The sequence below is a fragment of the Lissotriton helveticus genome, chromosome 8 (genome assembly GCF_964261635.1).
Source record: "Lissotriton helveticus chromosome 8, aLisHel1.1, whole genome shotgun sequence".
NCBI lineage: Eukaryota > Metazoa > Chordata > Amphibia > Caudata > Salamandridae > Lissotriton > Lissotriton helveticus.
Window position 1 is genome coordinate 384,610,897 of NC_136069.1, and position 21,167 is coordinate 384,632,063.

At 43.9% G+C, this 21,167-nt stretch overlaps 1 protein-coding gene across 2 annotated transcripts in view; it reads left to right on the forward strand.

Annotated features, from left to right (window-relative positions):
* Nucleotides 1-21,167, forward strand: part of ALG5 (ALG5 dolichyl-phosphate beta-glucosyltransferase) — a 227,600-nt gene that overhangs the window by 18,661 nt on the left and 187,772 nt on the right. The window contains exons 1-2 of one of the 2 annotated variants that reach the window (XM_078657187.1): nucleotides 1,034-1,174; nucleotides 1,434-1,605. In XM_078657187.1, coding sequence (XP_078513313.1) covers nucleotides 1,157-1,174; nucleotides 1,434-1,605 — 190 coding nt within the window. In that variant the 5' untranslated portion in view covers nucleotides 1,034-1,156. Of the gene's footprint in view, nucleotides 1-1,033; nucleotides 1,175-1,433; nucleotides 1,606-21,167 lie in introns of those variants that run through there. The other variant, XM_078657186.1, reaches the window with a different exon arrangement.

Sequence of the window (21,167 nt, forward strand, 5' to 3'; positions counted from 1 at the left end):
TTGTCACATTTGCCAGTTATTAAAAGACAGAGGTCAGATGTCAGGCTGCTTTATTTTTTCAACCTTTTTCTTTCTCTGACTGTAAAACAAGAGGAGTTTTTAAAGTGAATTATGTGGCAATGTGGGATGTTTGCAATACTCAACAAAATATAAATACTTGTGAATTAACTTTATGCATCCAACAGTTAGGAAAATGAAGCACGTTTTTGTAATTCTGAAGTATGCTTTAAAAAGAGGTTTTAATACGATCAAAACTAATCAAGACACTTGCTTGGTTATGCATAAATGGTAAGTGTTCACAGAAGCATGATTTCCACACATTATCATGTGTGTGCTATATAGTTTTATCAGGAAAACTGTATTATGTCTGTGCAAATGTAGTGGCCATTGCAATAGGAAATGTGCTGTCTGTAAATGACAGTATGCTACCACGCAATGCTTTCGTTACTTTAAAAAATCTACCCATCTCCTGTCCATTAAAGTTAGGTGGGTCGCAAAAGTTTGTTGTTCTAAAAAGTGGGTTGTGGTTCTAAAAAATGTGGGAGCCACTGCTCTAGTGCACAACCACTGCATGTTATTTGTAGTACACATGTCATTCTGCTCCTCCAAGCCTGCCTCCCTCCTCACTGCAGTCACACTGCATTCTACTGTAACTCATTGTGCATTGAATGCACACCACAACACTCATACTTTACCAACAGTACCCATCACTTCTACACCAGCCTTGCTGCTCACAGACCTCTTTCTGAACACCACAGCACCAGACAACCCTGCAGGATTGACGCAGTGCCATACAGGACTCCCTCTAAATCCATAGTGCCTTGTAGGCTTCACCCAAGCCTGAGTTTACCATCTGGTGTGAATGTTGCCAACATAGCAGATTGCTATATTAATGGTACACCACAAGTTATTTATACATTAGTCAATAGTGGAGAGCTCGTGTTGATCGATCTTCAATTAGTTACTCTTACAACATTCGGTTCATGAAACATTATTTTGTTTTCCAGTTTCTTCACAGGACTTTGACAGACCATTTTATTTTTCCTGGTCAACCTCTTCTGGTAGTGCCATCATCATGAATGCTTCAGCTAGCCTCTTGATGTCAGACAGGATAGAATACAATCGTTGATTTTGGCAAGGAATTGGTAATCTATTTATGCTACTAATCCTGAAGGTAATTTGCCTTTCATCAGGACCTCTGGTAAAAAAAATGTAAGATTGGTCTGAATCAGAGGATTTTTCCTTCCACAGGGTTCCACGATTAAACCAAGCTTTGAAATGCAAGGAAGCTGCTACAAAGAGAAACTGTGTCTTGAGTTTCTAAGTGATGAGATAATATATGCTTACCTGCAAAACTGGTTTATAAATTCTTCTTTTAGTTTTACAAAATTTGTCCTACGACGAAGAAATTAATCTGATTATTTCTCATATAGGTTTTAATGGTTGCCCATGTTTCCGCAACAAAAATGCCAAATCTTCATCGTGAGAAAGAGGAGAAGTACTTTGAGAATGCCAGAGGGGAAAAGGAAGCTTTTCCGAGCATACACGATACCCCCACAAAGGAACTATCTGTTGTTGTACCTTCATATAATGAGGAAGAACGACGTAAGTGTATTTCTTTTCTTTAAACTACGATGTATGTTTGTTAAATTGCCTACTCACGATAGGGTCAGCCTGAATTTTTTAACTTCTCCTTTCTCATTTCTACTAGCCTGTTATAAACATATAGAAATACTGGATGCTTTACAAGATGTCTGAAAGATTTCCCCCAAGGAATATTTGTAATCAAAGAGACGGATGCTGTATTTAAGTAACATCCCACCAGGCATGAATAAAGCGTATGACAATGCAAGCAATGCAAGCGTCTTCCCCCCCCCCCCCCCCACCCACACACACACACACACACACACACAGAAGTTCCCGGAAAAGTAGTTCCCATTGGATAATTTTAAAGCACTTCAATTCAGTAACATACAGCAACATTGAAGTGAGTGCAAACTCTACGGGGGGGATAGTTGGAGCGCCTTGGGGTGGGACAGTCGGATAGGCTACACTGCGGCGACTGGGGAGTGCTTTGACATCTGAGACAACTGGCGTCTCCTCCTGCCATGCTTATTGTAAGTGAGTACTTATTCAGTGAAGCCAATCGAACTTCGCCCAGTGTGCCGTGATGTTGAGTGGGATTCGCCTGTTCTGTTGAGCCACCCCCCGCCATCCTAAGAGCTTGATGCAAGCTGCTGCAGAAGGAACCAATACTACTGACATGGTGAGGCAGATTCCAGTGCTGCCGGCTTGATCATAAGCATGTGCCTGGAACTGAATGGTCATTGCTGATTGTTTTTGTTTACTTTGTGGGCCTAGCGCGGTATCTGGCTTTGCTTGGGCAGGAAACAGCTCTCCATTTTGGGAATGTCTTTCATCCGCCCGACCTTGGGTCCCTTGGTACAAGATGATAGCACATTCAGTGTGTTTGAAATGGCGATAAGACCATCATCGAACTCATTCACAAAAAGTAAAGGAGGACTCTGGCCAAGTTGACTTGACATGAAAGAAAGATAGGACTGATCACCAGGTTTGTTTTAGGAGCTTACATCTTGTAATGGTGCCTCTTCACTGCCAAGCAATTATCTGGCTTTTCATTGAACAGTCCACAGTCTCCCTGATGCCTTAAGGCTCTATTAAGCCCCATGCCAATTCTTTGTCAGAATGAATCGCACATTTTGAAATGGGACGTCGGATAACTCAAGCCACAGACTCAACTTATGAGCTCCCTTGGGCTCCAAATATTAATAGCCCTTGTCACGGGTGGGTCACAATGCTTATAATATTGTGTACTCCCCTAACCTATCTAAAAACTCTACTAATAACTGTGTCTACTTTTGTACATCTAAAGGTGGTCCTTCTCAACAACTTAATCTTCTTCACTATCAGGAGAGCCCACCTCACTGTTTCTGTTAATCCATCATACCCTCTCCAGTCTTCAAAGCTGATCTGGCCATTTCCATATAATACAATGAGAACATTCTTATTCAAGCATCAAACCGAAACTTGGAATAGTTTGACATACTCTTTATGAGGATCAAAAATACACTGGCTAACAATATTCCGTTTGCAATACCAAAATCAAAGTATTTCCTCTGCATTGAATCTTCACCCCCCAGCTACCAGCTCTATCACCTCCCCCACTTCTTCCTCACTTACTCAAATTCAGCTTAACCAATTCCCTTGCACCAACTTTGAAACCTTTATAGTCGACCCTAGGTCTCTTATTACAACTAAAGTCTGCCTGAATACCGACTTATTAAACTGGCCTTCTCCCTCTACTCAAATGACAGTGAAACACAATGCTCACCCCTATAGCGTTCAACAACAACAAGCTAGGGAACTGCAGGTTTTCCAACCACCCTTTGTGTACACCATCTTCACTGCTCTGTGTGCACTGCTTGAATATCATGCGCCCAAACCCACAGACCTCAACTGACCTACAACACATGGTACCCAGCGAAGGAAATAATCTGACACCTCTGCCTAACCCCGGCCTCCACTCTCCTCGTCAGTACACCTTCCACAAAAAACAACTGCCCATCACCCCACCTACTACTTACCTTCTGACCTATGAGGAATCCACACCCCCTTGTCACTCCTCTGAGGGATTTCATTTACTGTCTCCCCCCATAGCAACCACACATACTTAAAACCCTCCCTCCATTGAGGATAAGCTGACCGATATCATGAAGGATCTTCATCTAGATAACTTAGGCCTTCTGAACATATTACACTTCTCTTTGAAGATGGAGACTTTTTGGGATCTTAATATGACTTCTGAGTTTAATCAACCTAGCCTTCCTACAAGGGTCAAACACTTCTGGAGGAAAATCACGTCCATGGAATTCTATTTATATCTGAACTGGAAATCTCGACCATACCCTAATCACCTGCCCAGGCCTCATAGGGTTGCCGAACATTTGACTGAAGCAGACATTCTCTCTCTTACAGCTCCCTCTACATTCAATATCCAAACAATTCCCTCCAACTCGTATTGAAAATCTAGTGTCAATCTCAGATCTATGAACAAGGAAAAGTTATTAAATGTCCACACATCACCCCTCAAAACTGTAGAATCCAAATCTCACATCAAATCTATGCTTATTAACTGCTGGTCAGTGGTAAGGCACACAGCTGATATTGTCCACCTCATACTTACACATGAACTAGACCTCCTGATATTGACCAAAACCTGGTTCAATAACACTTATACACCAATCTTGGACATTTTAGTACCCCCGCCCCCCAAATATGACATAATTAGACTGGATTTGACCAGTTAAAATCTGGGCGGAATTGAATGCATCTACCATTCCAGTCTCTCCTTGAGATATGCACAATCGGCGCCGATGTCCTTCTGTGAACACTTGGCCATTGAAATCTTGAACAATGACAAGCTAGTACGTACACTTCACACGATCTATCATCCCCCTGGTGACAACCTTCTTTTCATCTGAAAATAATGGAGACCATATCAGCTAACTCTGACCAACTCCCGAGCCATCAAATCTTCCTTGGGGATTTCAACTCACACTGGAAAGACGAAAACAATCCATTAATGTGCACTTTCAAGACTTTCATCTCCGACCTTCCCTTCACCCAATTATGCAACAGTCCTACACATAACAAAGGCTTCACACGAGTCCTAATCATAGCTAAAGATAACGTCATGCAACTGGATGCCACAGCACCGTGTGACTGGTAGGATCACTTCCACCTCTCTTTTCCTTATTGGAAAGGGTTTTGATTAGACAAGGACAACCTCGTAAGTCCAAATTATGGTATCGAGATCTTAGGAATACCAGCGTAAATGATCTTCGGTTCAAGAGGCTTAATCTTCAGCCTCCACCCCCCAACTTGACAAATCTGGATGACCTCACTGAACACTACAATCATACCAGGACAGATATATTTGACTCACTTACCCCAATTCATCTCAAAAGGATACCTAGAAAACATTATAAACCTTGGTTCAATGCCTCCCTTAACGAGGAGTGACGTAAACGAATGCTTGTAGAGAGATCTTGGAGATACTCCCCTTCTATAACAAACCTTGAACAGTTAAGCATGACAAGGAATGTTTACCACGACAAGGAATGCTTACCACAAACATATCCGTAGCGCCAAAACAGATCGCAATAGTTCACAGCTTGACAGTGCCAAAAAGCGACCTAAAAAACTATTTGAAATCATCAAACTATTAACGGACCACTTTGCCAATCAACTCTTGGCACCCAATGGCTCACTTCCTAACGGTGAGGAGTTTTGAGCACACTTCACTGAAAAAAAAAAAAGATTGAACTAGAACTGCAACTCTCCTTACCTGACATGCATCATCAGTCTCAGTGCACTCCCTCTGCACAACTTCCCTTTGAGAATCCCCCTCCTGCTGGGTCGGTGGATTTTACTCCAAAAAAAACAGTGCATCATGGAATTCCTTTATATTACCAAACAATGCAGAGCTTATCAACAACATAACTTCATTAAAACCTTAAAATCATTTCAATACCTACCAAGTTCTTTAAAGAGCTTTCATCTTCTGCTTTCCACCTCTCGTCTAAGATTGTCTACAAATCTCTTGTGCAGGGCCTGGTTCCAGATTCGCTCAAGATAGGACAAATCCCCCCCCCCCATCCCAAAGAAATCAAATACAGAGTTATCTGACCCTAACAGCTTCCAACCTATTTCCAGTATCGTGACTTTAGCCAAATTACTTGAGAAATGCGTACACACACAACTCTGCAACCACATTGAACAGTTTCAGGTCCACGACCAATACCAGTCAGGCTTCAAATCCGGTCACAGTACGGAAACTGCTCTAACGCACATTGTTGATGATGCACTATGACTACTCAACCAGAATGAACCGTGCATTCTTATACTGCTTTATCTCTCCTCCGCGTTTGACATGATCTAATATGACATCTTGATTGATCTGCTTGAAAAAAAGGGTGGGATTATCGGGCCCAGTGTTAAACTGATTTGCTTTGTTCCTTAATAATAGAACGCTAAGAATCAAAGTCAACCATGACCTTTCCAGCAGTGAACTGGTCTCCATTGGAGTGCCTCGAGGATCTGCACTCTCATCCGCTCACCGAAATTCTGAACAGCAAAATCATACTCTATCTCATGTACAATTGTACATGAAAAGGTCTTCACCGGATGACCTCATAACTCTTACGGTGAACTTCTGAAAACCCAGCACTGGTTATCTTTCAACAACCATATGTTAAATACACTCAAAACAGAATTACTTCTAATTGACCTCCCACAATCATTCTGCCCCCATTCAGGACTGGCTCAAACAACTTACGGCCCTCAATTGCATCCCGCATGTTGTTAACTCAACTAGATTCCTAAGCAAAACCTTGGCAAATGCCTAAATATGCAAGACCACATCAGTACAACAACGAGAGGAGCCAATCACCATCTCAACACATTAAGGAAAGTCGCACTGTTCCTGGCACCTGAGGACATGATACTAGCTGTGCAATCTGTAGTTATTTCCAGGTTGGACTACAGAATTGTGACCCTGGGTAAGATACCCTAAGCTAAACTGGCCTCTTTAACCGCATGCGCGCTAGCGGTTTTCCGGCTGCGCGCTGCGTTTTTTCAAAAGCTGCGTTACATGACGAGCTCGGCTCGTCATGAGCGTACGAGCGTCGTAACTCATGACGAGCTGAGCACGTCATGAGCGCGGAAGGGGTTAAGGCCTCTTTGAACTCTGCTACCAGACTCATCGCAGGATTAAGAAAACATGATCACATCACTCCAGATCTAATCCAACTCAACTGGCTCTTTTGCGATGCAAGGATCCTGTACAAGATAGCTTGCTTAACGCACAATTAGCTGTATCATAACACTTGCACTTAGTTGACAAAAAAACTTGAACTATAAGGTGCAAATCGAGCTCTTAGAAGTTCCAACACTCTACTGCTGAAACCACAAAAGTTCAAAAAGCCGAAAACCCACACGTTCTGTTGTCTTGCTCCAAGAGTATGGAATGCTCTCCCACCCGAAATCAGAACGAACCCTTTAACAGCCTTATTAAACGAGAATTGGCATAGCCAATAGGTCTTGCCTTTTGTACCGTATAAGTATTTTACTATAGCTATTGGCTTTGCCAATGTGTTTAAGCTATGTTGTAGAGCAGTGTGGCTGCTGTGCAGCATGTTGAAAAGTTATAATAAAGTGTTATAAGCATTTTTGTTACCTTTATATATAACCAAGTAAACATTATGTACAAATGAACGACCATATTAAAAAAAGAATTAACATATACGTCTTCTAGTTTGTTTGTCCTGGTGCTGAGATGATGCTGTGCTGATGCTTAGGTGATGCTGAGCTTTACGGACATGGTGCTGAGGTGGTGGTGTGCTTGTGCGGAGGTGGTTCTCAGTGAGGTGGAAGTGGTGCTGAGTTGGTGCTGCGCAATGCTGAAGTGGTGCAGCATTGGTGCTGCGCTGATTCTGTGATGGGGCTGCGCAGGTGCTGAGTTGGTGCTTTGCTGGTGGTGGTGCACTGATGTAGACGTAGTTCTGTGCTGATACGGAGGTGGTGCTGTGGTTGTGTTGAGTGATGCTGGTGAGATTCTGTGCTGGTTCTGGAGGTGGTGCTGAGTGAGGCTATAGTGGCGCTGAAGGAGGCTGTAGTGGCGCTGAGTGATGCTGTGCTGGTGCTACGCTGATGCTGAGGTGGTGGTGCTACGCGAATGCTTAGGTGATGGTGCTACGCGAATGCTTAGGTGATGGTGCTACGCGAATGCTTAGGTGATGGTGCTGTGCTGATGCAGAGGTGGTGGTGGTGCTGCTGCACTGATGCTGAGGTAGTGCTGCACTTGTAGTGAAGTGGTGCTGTGCTGGTGCTGAGGTGGTGCTGCACTGGTGCTCAGGTTGTGCTGAGTTAAACTTCGAAGTGCTGTGGTGGTGGTGCTTGTGCGGCGATGGTGCTCAGGTGGTGCTGAGTGATGCAGAGGTGTTGTTCAGTGATACTGAGGTGGTGCTGCTTGATGCTTTGGTGGTGCTTCGGTAATGCTGTGATGGTGCTCCAGTGGTGCTGCACTGGTGCTGAGGTAGTGCTGTGTTGGTAGTCGGATGGTGCTGTGCTAGTGCTGAGGTAGTGCTGCGCTGGGGTTGAATAATGAGGCGGTGGTGTGATTCTGTTCTGGTAGTGCTCAGTTGCTGCTGAGTGATGCTCAGATAGCGTCACTCAGCACCACAGCATCGCTGACTGGTCCTGAAGTGGTGCTGCTCTGAAGCAGACATGGTACTGAGGTAGTACTGCACTGATGCACTGGTGCTTTGGTGGTGCTCAGGTGGTTTCTAAAGTGGTGCTGTCCTTGTGCTTAGTGATACTGAGGTGGTGCTGTGCTGGGGCTGGTGCTGTGCTGGGGCTGGTGCTGTGCTGGGGCTGCTGTAGTGATGAATATTTTGCTGACTGGTGCTGAAGTGATGCTGTGCTGATGCAGAGGTATGCGACGATAGAGTTGCTGTGATGCTGACGGGGTGCTGTGCTGGTGCCGAGTCATGCTGAGGTGGTGGTGCTGTGCTGGTCTATGACATTTCTATTCTAAAATTCCGTCCGCTTACAGTCTCCTAAACCCTCTGAAGAGGATAAAGTGCAGCTCGTTGGCAGCCAAAACAATTAAATACACATACATATATATCAGCTTGAACACAACCGCACCATCATTAATTTATAGTAAATGCAATTTTACAGCTTAAAATAAATACGGGGGAGTGGAGCAAAGAGAAAGAGCTCCCACAAAAACAAGGCTTTTTAACAGTTAGACAAAAAGAAAAATATCTTGTTTAAAGTCAACAGCAATATAACATTGTGTGGTGCAGCTGTAAGAGTATTAAACAAATACAAATTCGGACTGTTGAGATCTGGTTACATTAATATGGAGTTCTGTTTATCTACCAGAAAGCAGATTTATGAGGAAGGTAATAAACAGCAAGTTACTTAGCCTGCTGACAGGAGCTGGGCAGCAGCTGTGTGTGAAGGAGGTTAGCGACATCTGGCGTAAACCTATGGCGGCTCCACATCTATCGTGTTTGGTGTCAAACATGTTGGAATCATACCCCCTCACCGATAACCGGTGCGGGAGGTTTGATTTCTCCTGGGTTTCCCGGTACCAGCCTTCTAGTCCTGGACAGCACACAATGGTTGCTGCTGACCAGAGACACATTTCTGCCCTCCTGCTGCTGAGCCAAGCTCGAGCGGGGAAAGGCAGAATAGGCATCCAGTCTGTGAGGTGACCACCTCCCAGACAGAATTTAGTGAATTAGGGCTGGGTGGGTTCGCTTGCTAGCGACAAAGTCTGTGTGAGGGGCACATTTGGTGTCCCTGTGCATAGTCCAGTTCAAACCAGTCCTGGGAACCTTTGGCTCCCACTCTGGCGTGAAACTAGACAAAGGACATGGGATTAACCTCCCCACCCCTGGCCAGACCCTCCCCAGGGAGGGTCCCCTGAATCTTTCCAGCCCTCTCCAGCGAGTACTTAAGGGCTTACCTGGCGGTAGGACCCCAGATTCGTCATGGACAAGATTCTGAACCGAAACCACTGCACTTCGACCGTCTGGGCACTTTGAACTTCGTTTGGGCCTGACTTTGTTTCACTCTGTCTGCCGCATCGTCTGTCCACTGTTCAGGATCCGTGTAGGACCTGTGGAGTATCCAAGACATCCAAAATTAATCTCCCTTGGAGTGAAGGAGTCACTCCCCTGCATTCACAGAAATGGCAACACTGTTGACCAGTCTGCTGATCCTGAGCTCCTACGGACTCTGAAGGGTCCAGCAATACAGGAGGTGGGGTCCTACGTCCCTCGAGGCCTGAGCTGCCCTCTCACTCAGTTTGAGGCCAAAATCCCTTGTGGGGGCTGCAGTACCCGAACCCCTGTGCTCCACGTACTTTTGTAAGTGCACGTGCTTGTTTGCAATTCTGTGACCAGTGCATTGGGCTCCAAGTAGCCCCAACCTCTGGCAACTTCTCCTGCAAAGATCTTCAACCACCTTCTACCGAGTGCTCTGTGGCCTGGTTTGTGAAGCTGCTCTAGGTCCTTTCGCCACTCCTGTGCCTCCAGCCTGTGGGTCCTATCGAGGGTCAACTTTGCTTTCCTTGGGCTCCCCTGATTGTGCGGGGCCTGCCCTGACCCCCCTGTGTGTGGTGAGTCTTCTGGACCTTGCTGGTCCGAACCATACACACCCTTGACTTCCTGCATGGGTTGGTGTTGCCAAGATCTGTTGGTGCTTTCTCTGGACACCAACCCTAGCACTCGACATCCTTCGTTGGACAACTCGTATCAGGCTCCTGGTCGTCCTCGACGTCGCCTGGTCCCCGCAGCTGCAGAGTCCAGGTCTGGCGTCCATCATCCTGAAGCACTTGACATCAGTGGGCATTTGTCTACCAAGCCCCTGGTCACTCTAAAGTGACCCAGACTCTGTCCCCTTTGCTTTCAGGTACTCTTCAACTAGAATACACATTTGAATTCCAACTGACATTTTTCTCCCTTCAAGCAGCGTCTCTTCTGCGAAGTCCTCCATTGGGTTTGACAGCGGTTTCCGACGCCACTTCACACCTATGCACCTTCCCTGGGTTAGGTAAGTTGGGTACCTCGGTATCCACGGTTAAGTGGTTCCCAAACTTCTGTCTTCCACAGGGTTTCTTCGTAGTCCACTGGGAAGGGTCCCTAAACTTTAAAATTCCTACTGTGACTTCCAAATAGACTTGTACTGCACACGCAGTTGTGTTCTCACACCGCACACGCACTCCTTGAGGTCCCTATCTACTCACCTCGGGTGGTTCTTTGGAATCCCAGCAATTCTATGTCCTGTTGACATTGTCCTGACTCGAGTTGTGGTTCTTATACCACTTTTTTAGTATATGGTTTGGTCCCCCCCTGGGGCCCAGTGTCTATTAGTGCTATTTACTGTAATTTATTTGCTATAACATTGTTTGCTTTGTGTATTTCTACGTGTAGGAGATACTGGAACATACTAGAGAATATTTTATAATAAATACCTATTTTTATAAATACCTTGTGTGGTTCCCTTTCATTTAATCTATACTATAAGATTGCATTCTGGTAAAACAAGCTGCTTTACACCCCTTCAAGACTAATCCTGGAGGCTGCTCTCCACAGCTACCACTTGGATAGCTTTTGTAGGTTGTCTGAGACCTCTTAAATCCCATAATAGTTGTCTGGACTGGTGCAAGGTGCCCACTTACATTAGTTGACAGCATATACCAGGCCAGCCTCACAGACGCTTTAAAAAACTTTTCAAATAAATAAATCGGTTTCATGTGAGTAAATACTCACCAGATGTTTAAAAAACATAGCATTTTGAAACCTATCCATCCAGTAACACTAGTACCTACTTGCAGTAGTTACCAGAATTTCATCAGATTTAAGACCCCATAAAAGTTGTCATAGTTCTGATTCGGGCAGTAGCATTACTTGCATGCCAAATCGGAATTATGAGTGATGTGGGAACATCTCATCTCTAATATTGTAATCCCTGGATGTTTAGACTGCTGACTGCTGACAGCAGACACAATGTCAGGCAAAACAGGATGAAAATGGCAAAGAAAAACTTTTAGAAATCAACGAGGAAACAGATTCCTGCACATTATTCCTTATTATCAGTGGCAGGATAGAATAGAATAATCTTTATTCTGCTAAAACTTGACCCTAAAAAGCCACAAAAATGCATTTAAAAACAAAGTTCACTCAGTAAAAGATTCCAGCATGACAATTTGTCAGAAAAATATTGGTAATTAATAGACTAAAAACCATTAAAGTTTCTTGCTCCATTTGATCGAGCACTAGGTATATTTAACTAGAGGCAGAAATATATCCTGTAAAGGTAGCAATAGAGCATCAAATATAGCTTGCTTGTATTGATTTCAATGTACTTGCCTGAATCTGAATCTTTATGTTTATTCCTTCGTTAAATAAAAATCATAGAAGATCAACAGTAAAACACGCCCATAAAAGAAACCATAAATAGCAAATGGCAAAATACGGTCATAACATATCCTACCTATCCAAAACATTATTACAATAAAAGGTTAATTGTGACTAAAAGGAAGTCTAAAAATTCATCAAGTAACGCCAAAGCAGTGCACTTGTTCATAAACCTCACACAGCATAGCAAACAGGCGTCTCGGACATCATACGGAGAATATAAAATGCCGGTCTGTACTGTCGGAACACGTAAGCTTTAAGAGTAGGTAATGGGTAACTGCGACGGAAAGGCTCAAAATGGTATCAGAAAAAGATAAACCCCCAGATTCATCAATGTCCTGATTTGCGAGTCCTTAATAGCGATTATTAAGGAATCGCTATTAAGGACTCGCAAAATGGGATTCATGTAGAAATCGCAATATTATTTGCGATTTCTACAGCTTCCTTATTTGCGACTAGCAAATTGCTAATCGCAAATAAGGATGCGATTTCAAGGGTGCCAGGGGTGTCCAAAGGACACCCTGTAGCACCCCTGAAATGTCAAAGTAGACTGATGTTGCACACACACATGTCCAAAGGATGTGTGTGTGTGTAACATACAACTTAGAAAAATGCACTAAAGTGCATTTTTCTAAGTTTTCGCTATATACCACGAAGTCAGACTTCGCGGTAAATAGCGGCAAAAAATAGCGAATTCGCAATTTAAAAATGGTTAATGAATTGCATTTAAGGAATCTCAAATAGATGTTACTTAAATGCAATTCCTCGCAATTTAGCGATTTCGCAATTAGCGATTTTTGCATTTGGGACGATGAATCCCAAATGCAAAAATTGCGCTTGCAAAGGGCCAGATTCTCAGAATCTGGCCCTTTGCGAGCCCATTTTTCAATGATGAATCTGGCTGAAAGTGCTCTAGTGTCTGCAGAGAAGACTTATTATAAGGGCAAACTAATATACATATTGGCCTCTTGCAAAATAGAGATTACCTCCCTGGTGACTTTTGCGCTATACAAATACACATAACATTTCTGGAAGCAGTCTCTCGGTTCCCCACTATATGTGAAGCCATGGTAGCAGTACTTGTGTGTGGGAATAGCTGTGCACTGTTGCTTCACAATCCAGAATCTGGCAATAAGAGATAAATTCATACAGATTATTGGGGATTTTACAGATTTGTAGGTCTGGGAATTGTGCACATTTCTTAGAATAGATTAACTATACGAAGTCTCTCCTAGTGGGACGGATCTTCCAACGTACTCTCAACTTGAGGAAAGGTTGCTAGAAGAGTACATGCCGAGACACGCAATCTCACTCACTGTTCGCCAACTGGTGCCATCTTAATGTGTGGGCTGAAACATATCTTAATCGTATGGACCGTTTCTTGGTCACCTTGGAACTGATGGTAGCCAAGTGGACTATAGCTTGCATGTGGCAATCCGAACTGAGCCAGAGTTTGGGGAACTGGAAGGATGACATGGATTGGTGCATGCTGGAAGAGAGGGTGGTATATGCAGGAACGGGATGCCCAAATAAATGGACTAAAATATGGCGTAAGTGGAATGAGTATACGGGAGGCATCTATGAACCCCTGGCTGGGACTGGTGATGTCTAGTAATAAGGATGCTGTTGCTTTGTCGATGGCTGTTGTGTTGCTTTCCTGAGCTGAATTAAAAAAAACTACAAAAAATAACAGGCAGTCTCCACTCGACATTTGTTGTCATGGTATTATCCCCTGTATGATTAGTGCTGTGTTCCTCTGCCCTGTATACCCAAATGCATGTGTATCTGGTATCCTAACTTTTATCTTGGCCCTTGCATCACTGGCCTACTGTGTTTGCTAGAGGTATAGGTCTACTCCTGACAGTATGAAGTCCAGCACCTGTCCTGTGATCTGGTAAGGCACTCTTAGCTTGCCCTTAGAGTATGCAGCGAAGTACTGTCCCTGTCGTGAGGTGTAGCACATAACGTATTGGTGGCAATGTGCCATGTTTTGTTATTTATAAAGCACTAGACTTCTTTGTTTGTTTCAGAATGTGGCCTACTGACCTTTCTGGTGTAAAGTTCCGCTGTTATGCCAAATTAAGAACCTTGCACAGGCATTGTGTGTGTGTGTGTGTGTGTGTGTTTGTGCGCGTACATTGTGCCTACAATGATCGAGTGGACTGAGAGGCTGAGTATGTAAGCCTGTGGGATGCATTATGGAAACCTCCAGGTTAATATGACATGAGATGGAGGAGGAGTACAGCTTCCCCAGACAGTGGAAGTTCATTGCCTACATTCATGTCGCTGGAGAGCAGATATCCAGATTCTGAAGTTAAAGGAGTAAAGACTGGGCTGCCATTACAATTTACATGAAGACTTTGTTAGCAATGTCCTTCTGCCTATTCACTCACAAAAAGTACTGCTGAAGGACTTTCAGTTACTTGGACCATATATTTCTATGCCAAGTACACGGTGAGCATGCCCACCCCACTGTCCTACCATGCTCAGTGTAACTCTGAGATGGGAGCAGGAGGCGCAAAACAGGCTTGCTGGAGGCACAAGGCACAACACTTTCACTTTGCTTCATTCACTCTTCCTGTGTGACATCCACTTCCTTCTGTTTCTCTGCTGAGAGAACTTAGAATGATTTGTCCTGTTTGTTCCATAGCTCCACGGTACATCACTCCATCATATGTTCCCATTGCTAAGCACCAGCATGCTGCTTTTCTCAAGTGTGTACTTATTAATGACAGATGTTTGATGAGCACAATTATGAGCTTCATAACCACACCATTGAGGAAAATCTTGATATTACCGTCATCACAAAAACCTGGACCTCATCCTAACTGCTCCTACATTTTTAGGTCTTGCGTGGCGTATTGCGCACATGCACAGTCGAGCTCGCAAGATTTTATGTTTTGAGGAGAACTTCACTAGCGAGGGTTAAGCCTCGCCCCTCTTCTCAATTGGCTGGTCTCCTAAACGGTGGCCAGCCATTGGAGAAGAGGTCGTAGTGACGTTCTCCTTTCTCTTTTAGCCCCTTCCTTTTCAGATTGGGTTCCTTGACTTACTACTGAAGTAAAGTGTGGTGAGTGGTGTGGCTCACTGGTTAGAGGCGGCAGACCCGTAAGCAGAGGACGGCCTGGGACCAGGGTTCGATTCCCGACGCGGCAGGGTCGTGGACCAGGGTCAGCGGGCTCGATAATTCTCACCTCGGTGCCTACTCCAGTCAGGGACCACACTCGGCAACTCTGGGCATTAGCTTGCCTCATCTTCACAACGGCCCCCCAGACCGCCGAGAATGCTTGGTCGCACCTTAGAGATACCCATTAGGGACCATCTCTCAGGGTGAGCCAGGACGGGTTCCCCAGCGGTCGAAGCGCGGAGATACTCCTCCGGGAGTTGATTCTAGCGCTATATAAACCCACAATTAAATTAATTTAAGTAAAAGTTTTCATATCTTCTTTATGGCTCCAGATGGCCCCATAAAAAAGATAAGGAACCTTTTACTCCAGCAGCAAGTGAGGGCGCCCAGTTTGAAAGGGACGGGGCTAAAAGATTAAAAGCAGCGCTTTCCCTGATCTAGGAAACCGGATCCTCTGGTAATTGGCTCTTGTATGCGAAGAGTGGAAAAGATGGTGGTTGTTGTGACAGTGAGATCTCTGAAGTAAACATCCGAGACCAAAAGGAAACCTCGTAGAACGGAACGGAAACGGTGCATGACGCAGATCCTAATAGAATCCCAAGGCAAGAAACGCAAGCATGCGGAAGCTGACTTTCACTCCCACCAAGCTCTGCCTTACGCTGCCTTAAATTGCTTTCTCTCGGACGGGTGTTGCACCCCTTTAGTTGTAGTATGCCAGGACTCGCGGCGGTGCTGATTAGGGGAGCTCGGTGCACCGCTTTCTCAGTCTCCTATAAATGGGGAACCTCTCTCCGCGCCGCGGCAGCAGTGCACTCTGGCTGCTGCCCTAAACTGCACATAAGCTTTCCACAGAAACCTCTGTGTGCAAGCCACGCATCCACCCCCTCATGGCCTATAAGTGAGCGGACTACCCCAGAAGAGGCGTTAGAGTAGCCCCCGGGGCACAAGGCACACACCCATGGCCTGGGTCCTGAAGATGATGGACGAGGTGATTGAGTCTGTGGGGCAGGATTTCGATTCCAGCCTGTCGGACATCGGGCAGGAGCTGGAGGCCGGAGTGTACAACATAAGGTTAGACGACCCTGTCACTCTCTCGTGGTCACCGCCTGCAGCTTCCATCCTACCCAATTCACACAGCTTTCCAAATAAATTATTGCACAAAGACATTGTTCTGTAGAACATTCATTAACTTTAGTACCGGGTTCCAGTTCTAGCGCGATACACGAAGGAACTTCGAGCTGACCTTGCAGTGCAAAGAACAGGAAATCACACTTTAAGGAATATTTTCTTGTCTGTAGGGATGTCGACGTTGCTGCCTAAATATGACATTCTGCATGTAACACAAGGAGTTGGTAAAAAAAGGGTAATCGTGTAATTAGTGCATGTGTAAAACCCTACAGTTGCAGCTTCAAATCTAGCCTTAAATGCAGCCTAAAATCCGGTACATACTACTGTCTTAGAGCTTGCATCTCATTTGCGGAGAAAGCATGCTGTGATATCACTTTTACCATTGTGTTTCCATTGCAGGGCTTAAGTTAAGAGAGTTGTATTTTCCAGCATTGCCAAAGTAATCACCCTTTTGTGTTTCAGGCGAAATGTAACAGCCCAAAGATTTAAAGTGCTTAATACTGGTACTAAGCGGCTTTCATGGCCCTTCTAGTTTGTGCCAACAGTTGGGTTGAGGCACGCGGATGTTAATAGAGATTTGTGTAGCAGTGCATTGTCATTAACCTGACACGTGATCTGATATTAACCAAGGATCACACTATTGGAGCCAAAGATTGGAGCCCGGACTTAGAAATCCAGTGCGCTATTACAAAGTCATTAATTTAGCGATTATACTATATTACCCGTCTCTATGTTCAGGGCAATACCGACTTGGATGTGCACAACTGTAAGTTTACAGTGCTTGTATGTTTATTATTGTGAATGCAAGTTTTCCAGTTGGCCTAAAATGCCAGGGCAGCTATTCTATTGAGGTGACAGTCTGCCTCACTTAGTACGACAATTGAAGTTATTGTGTCGGCAGTTTTAACGATTTGCACCTGCTATTTTGTTGTCCTTTTGAATTTTCTTTACCTTTGTGTTTGGGAGGCAGCAATATTTATTAATGTGATGTTACGTACCACAAAGTAATAAGTGTTTTTTTTGTCAGAATTTGTATTGGTGTTTTTGCTCTTGCTCTATCGGGATCTGCTTTCACCTAGAAGAGTGGTGATTTTTTTTGATTTTTTTTTTTTTTACTAGGCTCCGATCGGAAGTAGGACTTTTTATAGTCTCTAGTTTGCCCATCTTGTGCATATGGATTTGGTATATGGCTGTATGCTTCAAGTAAGCCTACACATTAAGAAATAAAACCATAACCATATATATCGGTTTACACCTTCTGATTCTAAGGGAGTTCTTGGGAATTGCACGACTACCAGTGTGAAAATGTTGGAAATGTACTAATGAATTACCCATTGTGAAGGCCCTCCAGGGTTCAGCAGGCGTTAACAATTTTTAGGTCTCGCTAGCGAACGCAGCGCATGCACTGCTTCGCTGTGTGTGTCTCTGTGTGTGTCTCTGTGTGTGTCTCTGTGTGTGTCTCTGTGTGTGTCTCTGTGTGTGTCTCTGTGTGTGTGTGTGTGTGTGTCTCTGTGTGTGTATGTGTGTCTGTGTTTGTGTGGTTCTGTTAGTGTGGCTGTGTGTGTGTCTCTGTGTGTGTGGCAGTGTTTGTGTTTTTGAAACATAAATAAAACACGTTATTTGCAATGTCAATAGCTAAAACTCGCATAAATACGCGACCTATTGCATTGCGAATGCAATAGGTCTTGCATTTGCGAGAGATTAAGCTATTGGCTTTGTAAATGAAAATGCCATTTATTTATCTGTTTTCAAAACCAACACATAAATAAACATTTTGTCATTTACAATGCCAATAGCTCTAACTTTTGCAAAGGTGAGACCGTTGCATTGTAAACGCTTGTTTTTTAAATTGTCAGTGAAGACCGCCCTTTAACCAGGTGGCGGCCTAGCCTTACAATTAATCAAGTTAATATTCCCACCTTTTCTTTGGCTGAGCTTCTACACATAGCAACAAAAAGCTCTCCTAATGTTACTTTATAGGAATCTGGATTCCCACAATCGCTTCACAAAAAATGTGTTTCTTTATGTATTCAATTTGCCGACTTCCTTGTATTGGGGAATTTCAGTCTACATGCTGATAATCCCTCTGGCAATATTGTCAAATAGTTGTTGGATATTTGTGCTAACCTAAGCTTCTTCTTTTATATTGGTGCCTCAACTCATTGCAAAGGCCATATTTTACACCCATAATATTATCTCTTTGCAAAGTATTACCCCTCTTGTTTGATGCCAGTATTCCGCCATATTTTTGTCTTTTCAGCCTAATGCTCTCGCTGCTAAGCATAGGAAATCGCTGCTCAAACCTGTCCATGATCTCTTTAGCTGAATTCCAACAAAAGTCTTCTCACATAAAAGCTTTGGGTTTAGAGTCCTGCATTATAGACTTTAATGATTGGATCTGTTGGGCTCTCGACTTGTGTATCTTTACCTATTAAACCACTTAAATCTACTTCTCATGAGCTTCTCCACACATCCACGCCTTAGTTCTCTTTTTCCTTATATGACGCAAGAACATTAAATAACTGAAATGCAAATGTCTCTTACATTACTTTCCTTCTGAGAGTATCCGTTCTCAGAAATCCAGGAGCTCATTAGAACCATTCACATTAACTACAACAGTAATCTTATTTAAAATCACCCAACTAATCTAAACAATTCTTTAAAAGAGATATGCAAACCCCTCTTTCCAAGAGCAATGTAATAATCTTGCCATTTTTTTCATGGAATAATCTGTGATACTATTAATAACATCCATACACCACTTTATCCTGCACCGTTGGCCATCTCAAATGGCACCTCTGCAACTAATTGTATTGGCCAAATCAAAATTCTGAGCTTTTGTCCTTCAGATATGGCTAACCGTTTTGATAGTCCTTAAAAAAATTAAAAAATAAACTTTGCTGACCCCATTGATCTTACAATGTTATCTATTATCGCATAGCGACTATTAAAGCAGTTGAGCTCTTCCTCACCGTCTGTGATAACAAATCTCCTTAATGCCTCACTACAGGAAGCTGTCATTCCATCATCTTGGAAACATGCTATGATTCATCCCCTCTTGAAAAAGGCGAACGCCGACCCTGATGTGCCCAGTAATAACAGTCCCATATCTTTACTTCCTAGCTTTTCAAAGATTTCAGAAAGACATATCCACCAACACCTAAACCATTTTGTAACACACATGGTCTCCTTCATCACTCCCAGTCAGGCTTCAGAAAGGGTTTTTCAACCGAAACCACCTTACTTGGGGTCACCGATAGCATACGGCAACATCTGGACAATGGAGACACCGTTGCGCTAATTTTATTGGATCTGAGCACCGCCTTCGATACGGTGTCACATGCTGTGCTATTAAACACACTTATGTCACAGGGCATTGGCGGGCCCGCCTTAAACTGGCTCACTGCTTTCCTTACGAAATGCACTTTCCAAGTTTTTTCACAATTAGTCTGCTCTGAAATCCATTCTTTTGCCCACGGGCTCCGCAGGGATCCATCCTCAGCCCCTTGTTATTCAATCTTTGTTAGACCACTGGCTGAGGTCGCCGAAAAATCAGGATTATACCTTTTCTCCTACGCCGATGATTCTCAAATCATTTTTTTCCTTTCTTCACACAAAACTAATGATTCATCGATTCTCAAAATTGGTTTAAACAAAATAGCTTCTTGGATGCAGCAACATTTTCTTAAGCTTAATGGAGAGAAAACAGAGATTCTGGTGCTAGGAAAGAAAAAAGATCTATGGAATCCCCAACACTGGCTGAGCGAAATGGGCGATCTTCCGTCCCCTTCCCCTCAAGTAAAAAATCTGGGCATCACAATCGATGACTCACTTAGCATGCATCCTCAATCAATCAAAGTTGCAGCAACCTGTTTCACCATTCTCAAATGGTTAAAGAAAATCTGTTGGATGCTACCGGAATCCACCAGAAAAACCATAGTCAATGCCTTAATAACATCGAGGCTCGACTATGGAAATATTCTTTACTTTGAGTCGAACAAATCTGTAGTCCATAGACTACAGATGGTACAAAATGCCGCTGTCAGACTTCTGTGCGGAGTCCCTAAGACCACCTCCATTTCAACCTACAGACGCAAGCTGCACTGGCTTAAATCAAAAACAGAATAAAGTTCAAGGCACTGAGTTACATGCACAAAATTAAACCCTGCTGTGCCCCTTGTTATCTTCAGTACTTGGTCATTCCTTACTTTTCTTCCTGAAATCTCCGCTCTGCCACCCAAGGAAGGTTTGTCGTCCCCAAATTCAAACTAGCCTGGATGGGCGGTAGGTCTTTCTCTTATCTCGGTCCCTCGCCCTGGAACTCTCTATCTACAGTACTCCGCAATGAGACAAATTGCACACAGTTTCGCAAGTCATTAAAAACTTGGCTTTTCGACATGCAAACTGCCCTGTCTGTCAGTTTCTAAGCCCCGACCTGTTCTATGCGCCGGGAAACCCTTTTTGGGTGCCTGTTGCACACTATAAATTTAAAAAACTAACTATTATCGCCTTGTTGCACCTCCTTTCTGCAGCTTCTAGAAACAGACTCTTGCCAATACATAACTGTCTGCTTTTATGGAATCTTCTCTCTGCCTTGACACTAAGCAATCAAATTTCCGTTCATTTTGTGGTACAGAAACAGTGCTAATGTTAGTACCTCATGATGACAAATAAATGTGGGGCACAAAGCTGCCCTCGTCCTTTAGAACTTGATTGCAGCCTTTGACGCATTCTTCCATCACATCCTAATGACACGTTTGGCCGGGGGGGGGGGTGCAGGAGGTGGGGCACTTCACTTGCTAGCTTCCTTTTTGTCTAATCATCATCAGGCAATACATCTTCCCAGCTTTCAATCGGATTATGAACCTCTTCACTGTGAAATTCATTGTTGAGCTCCT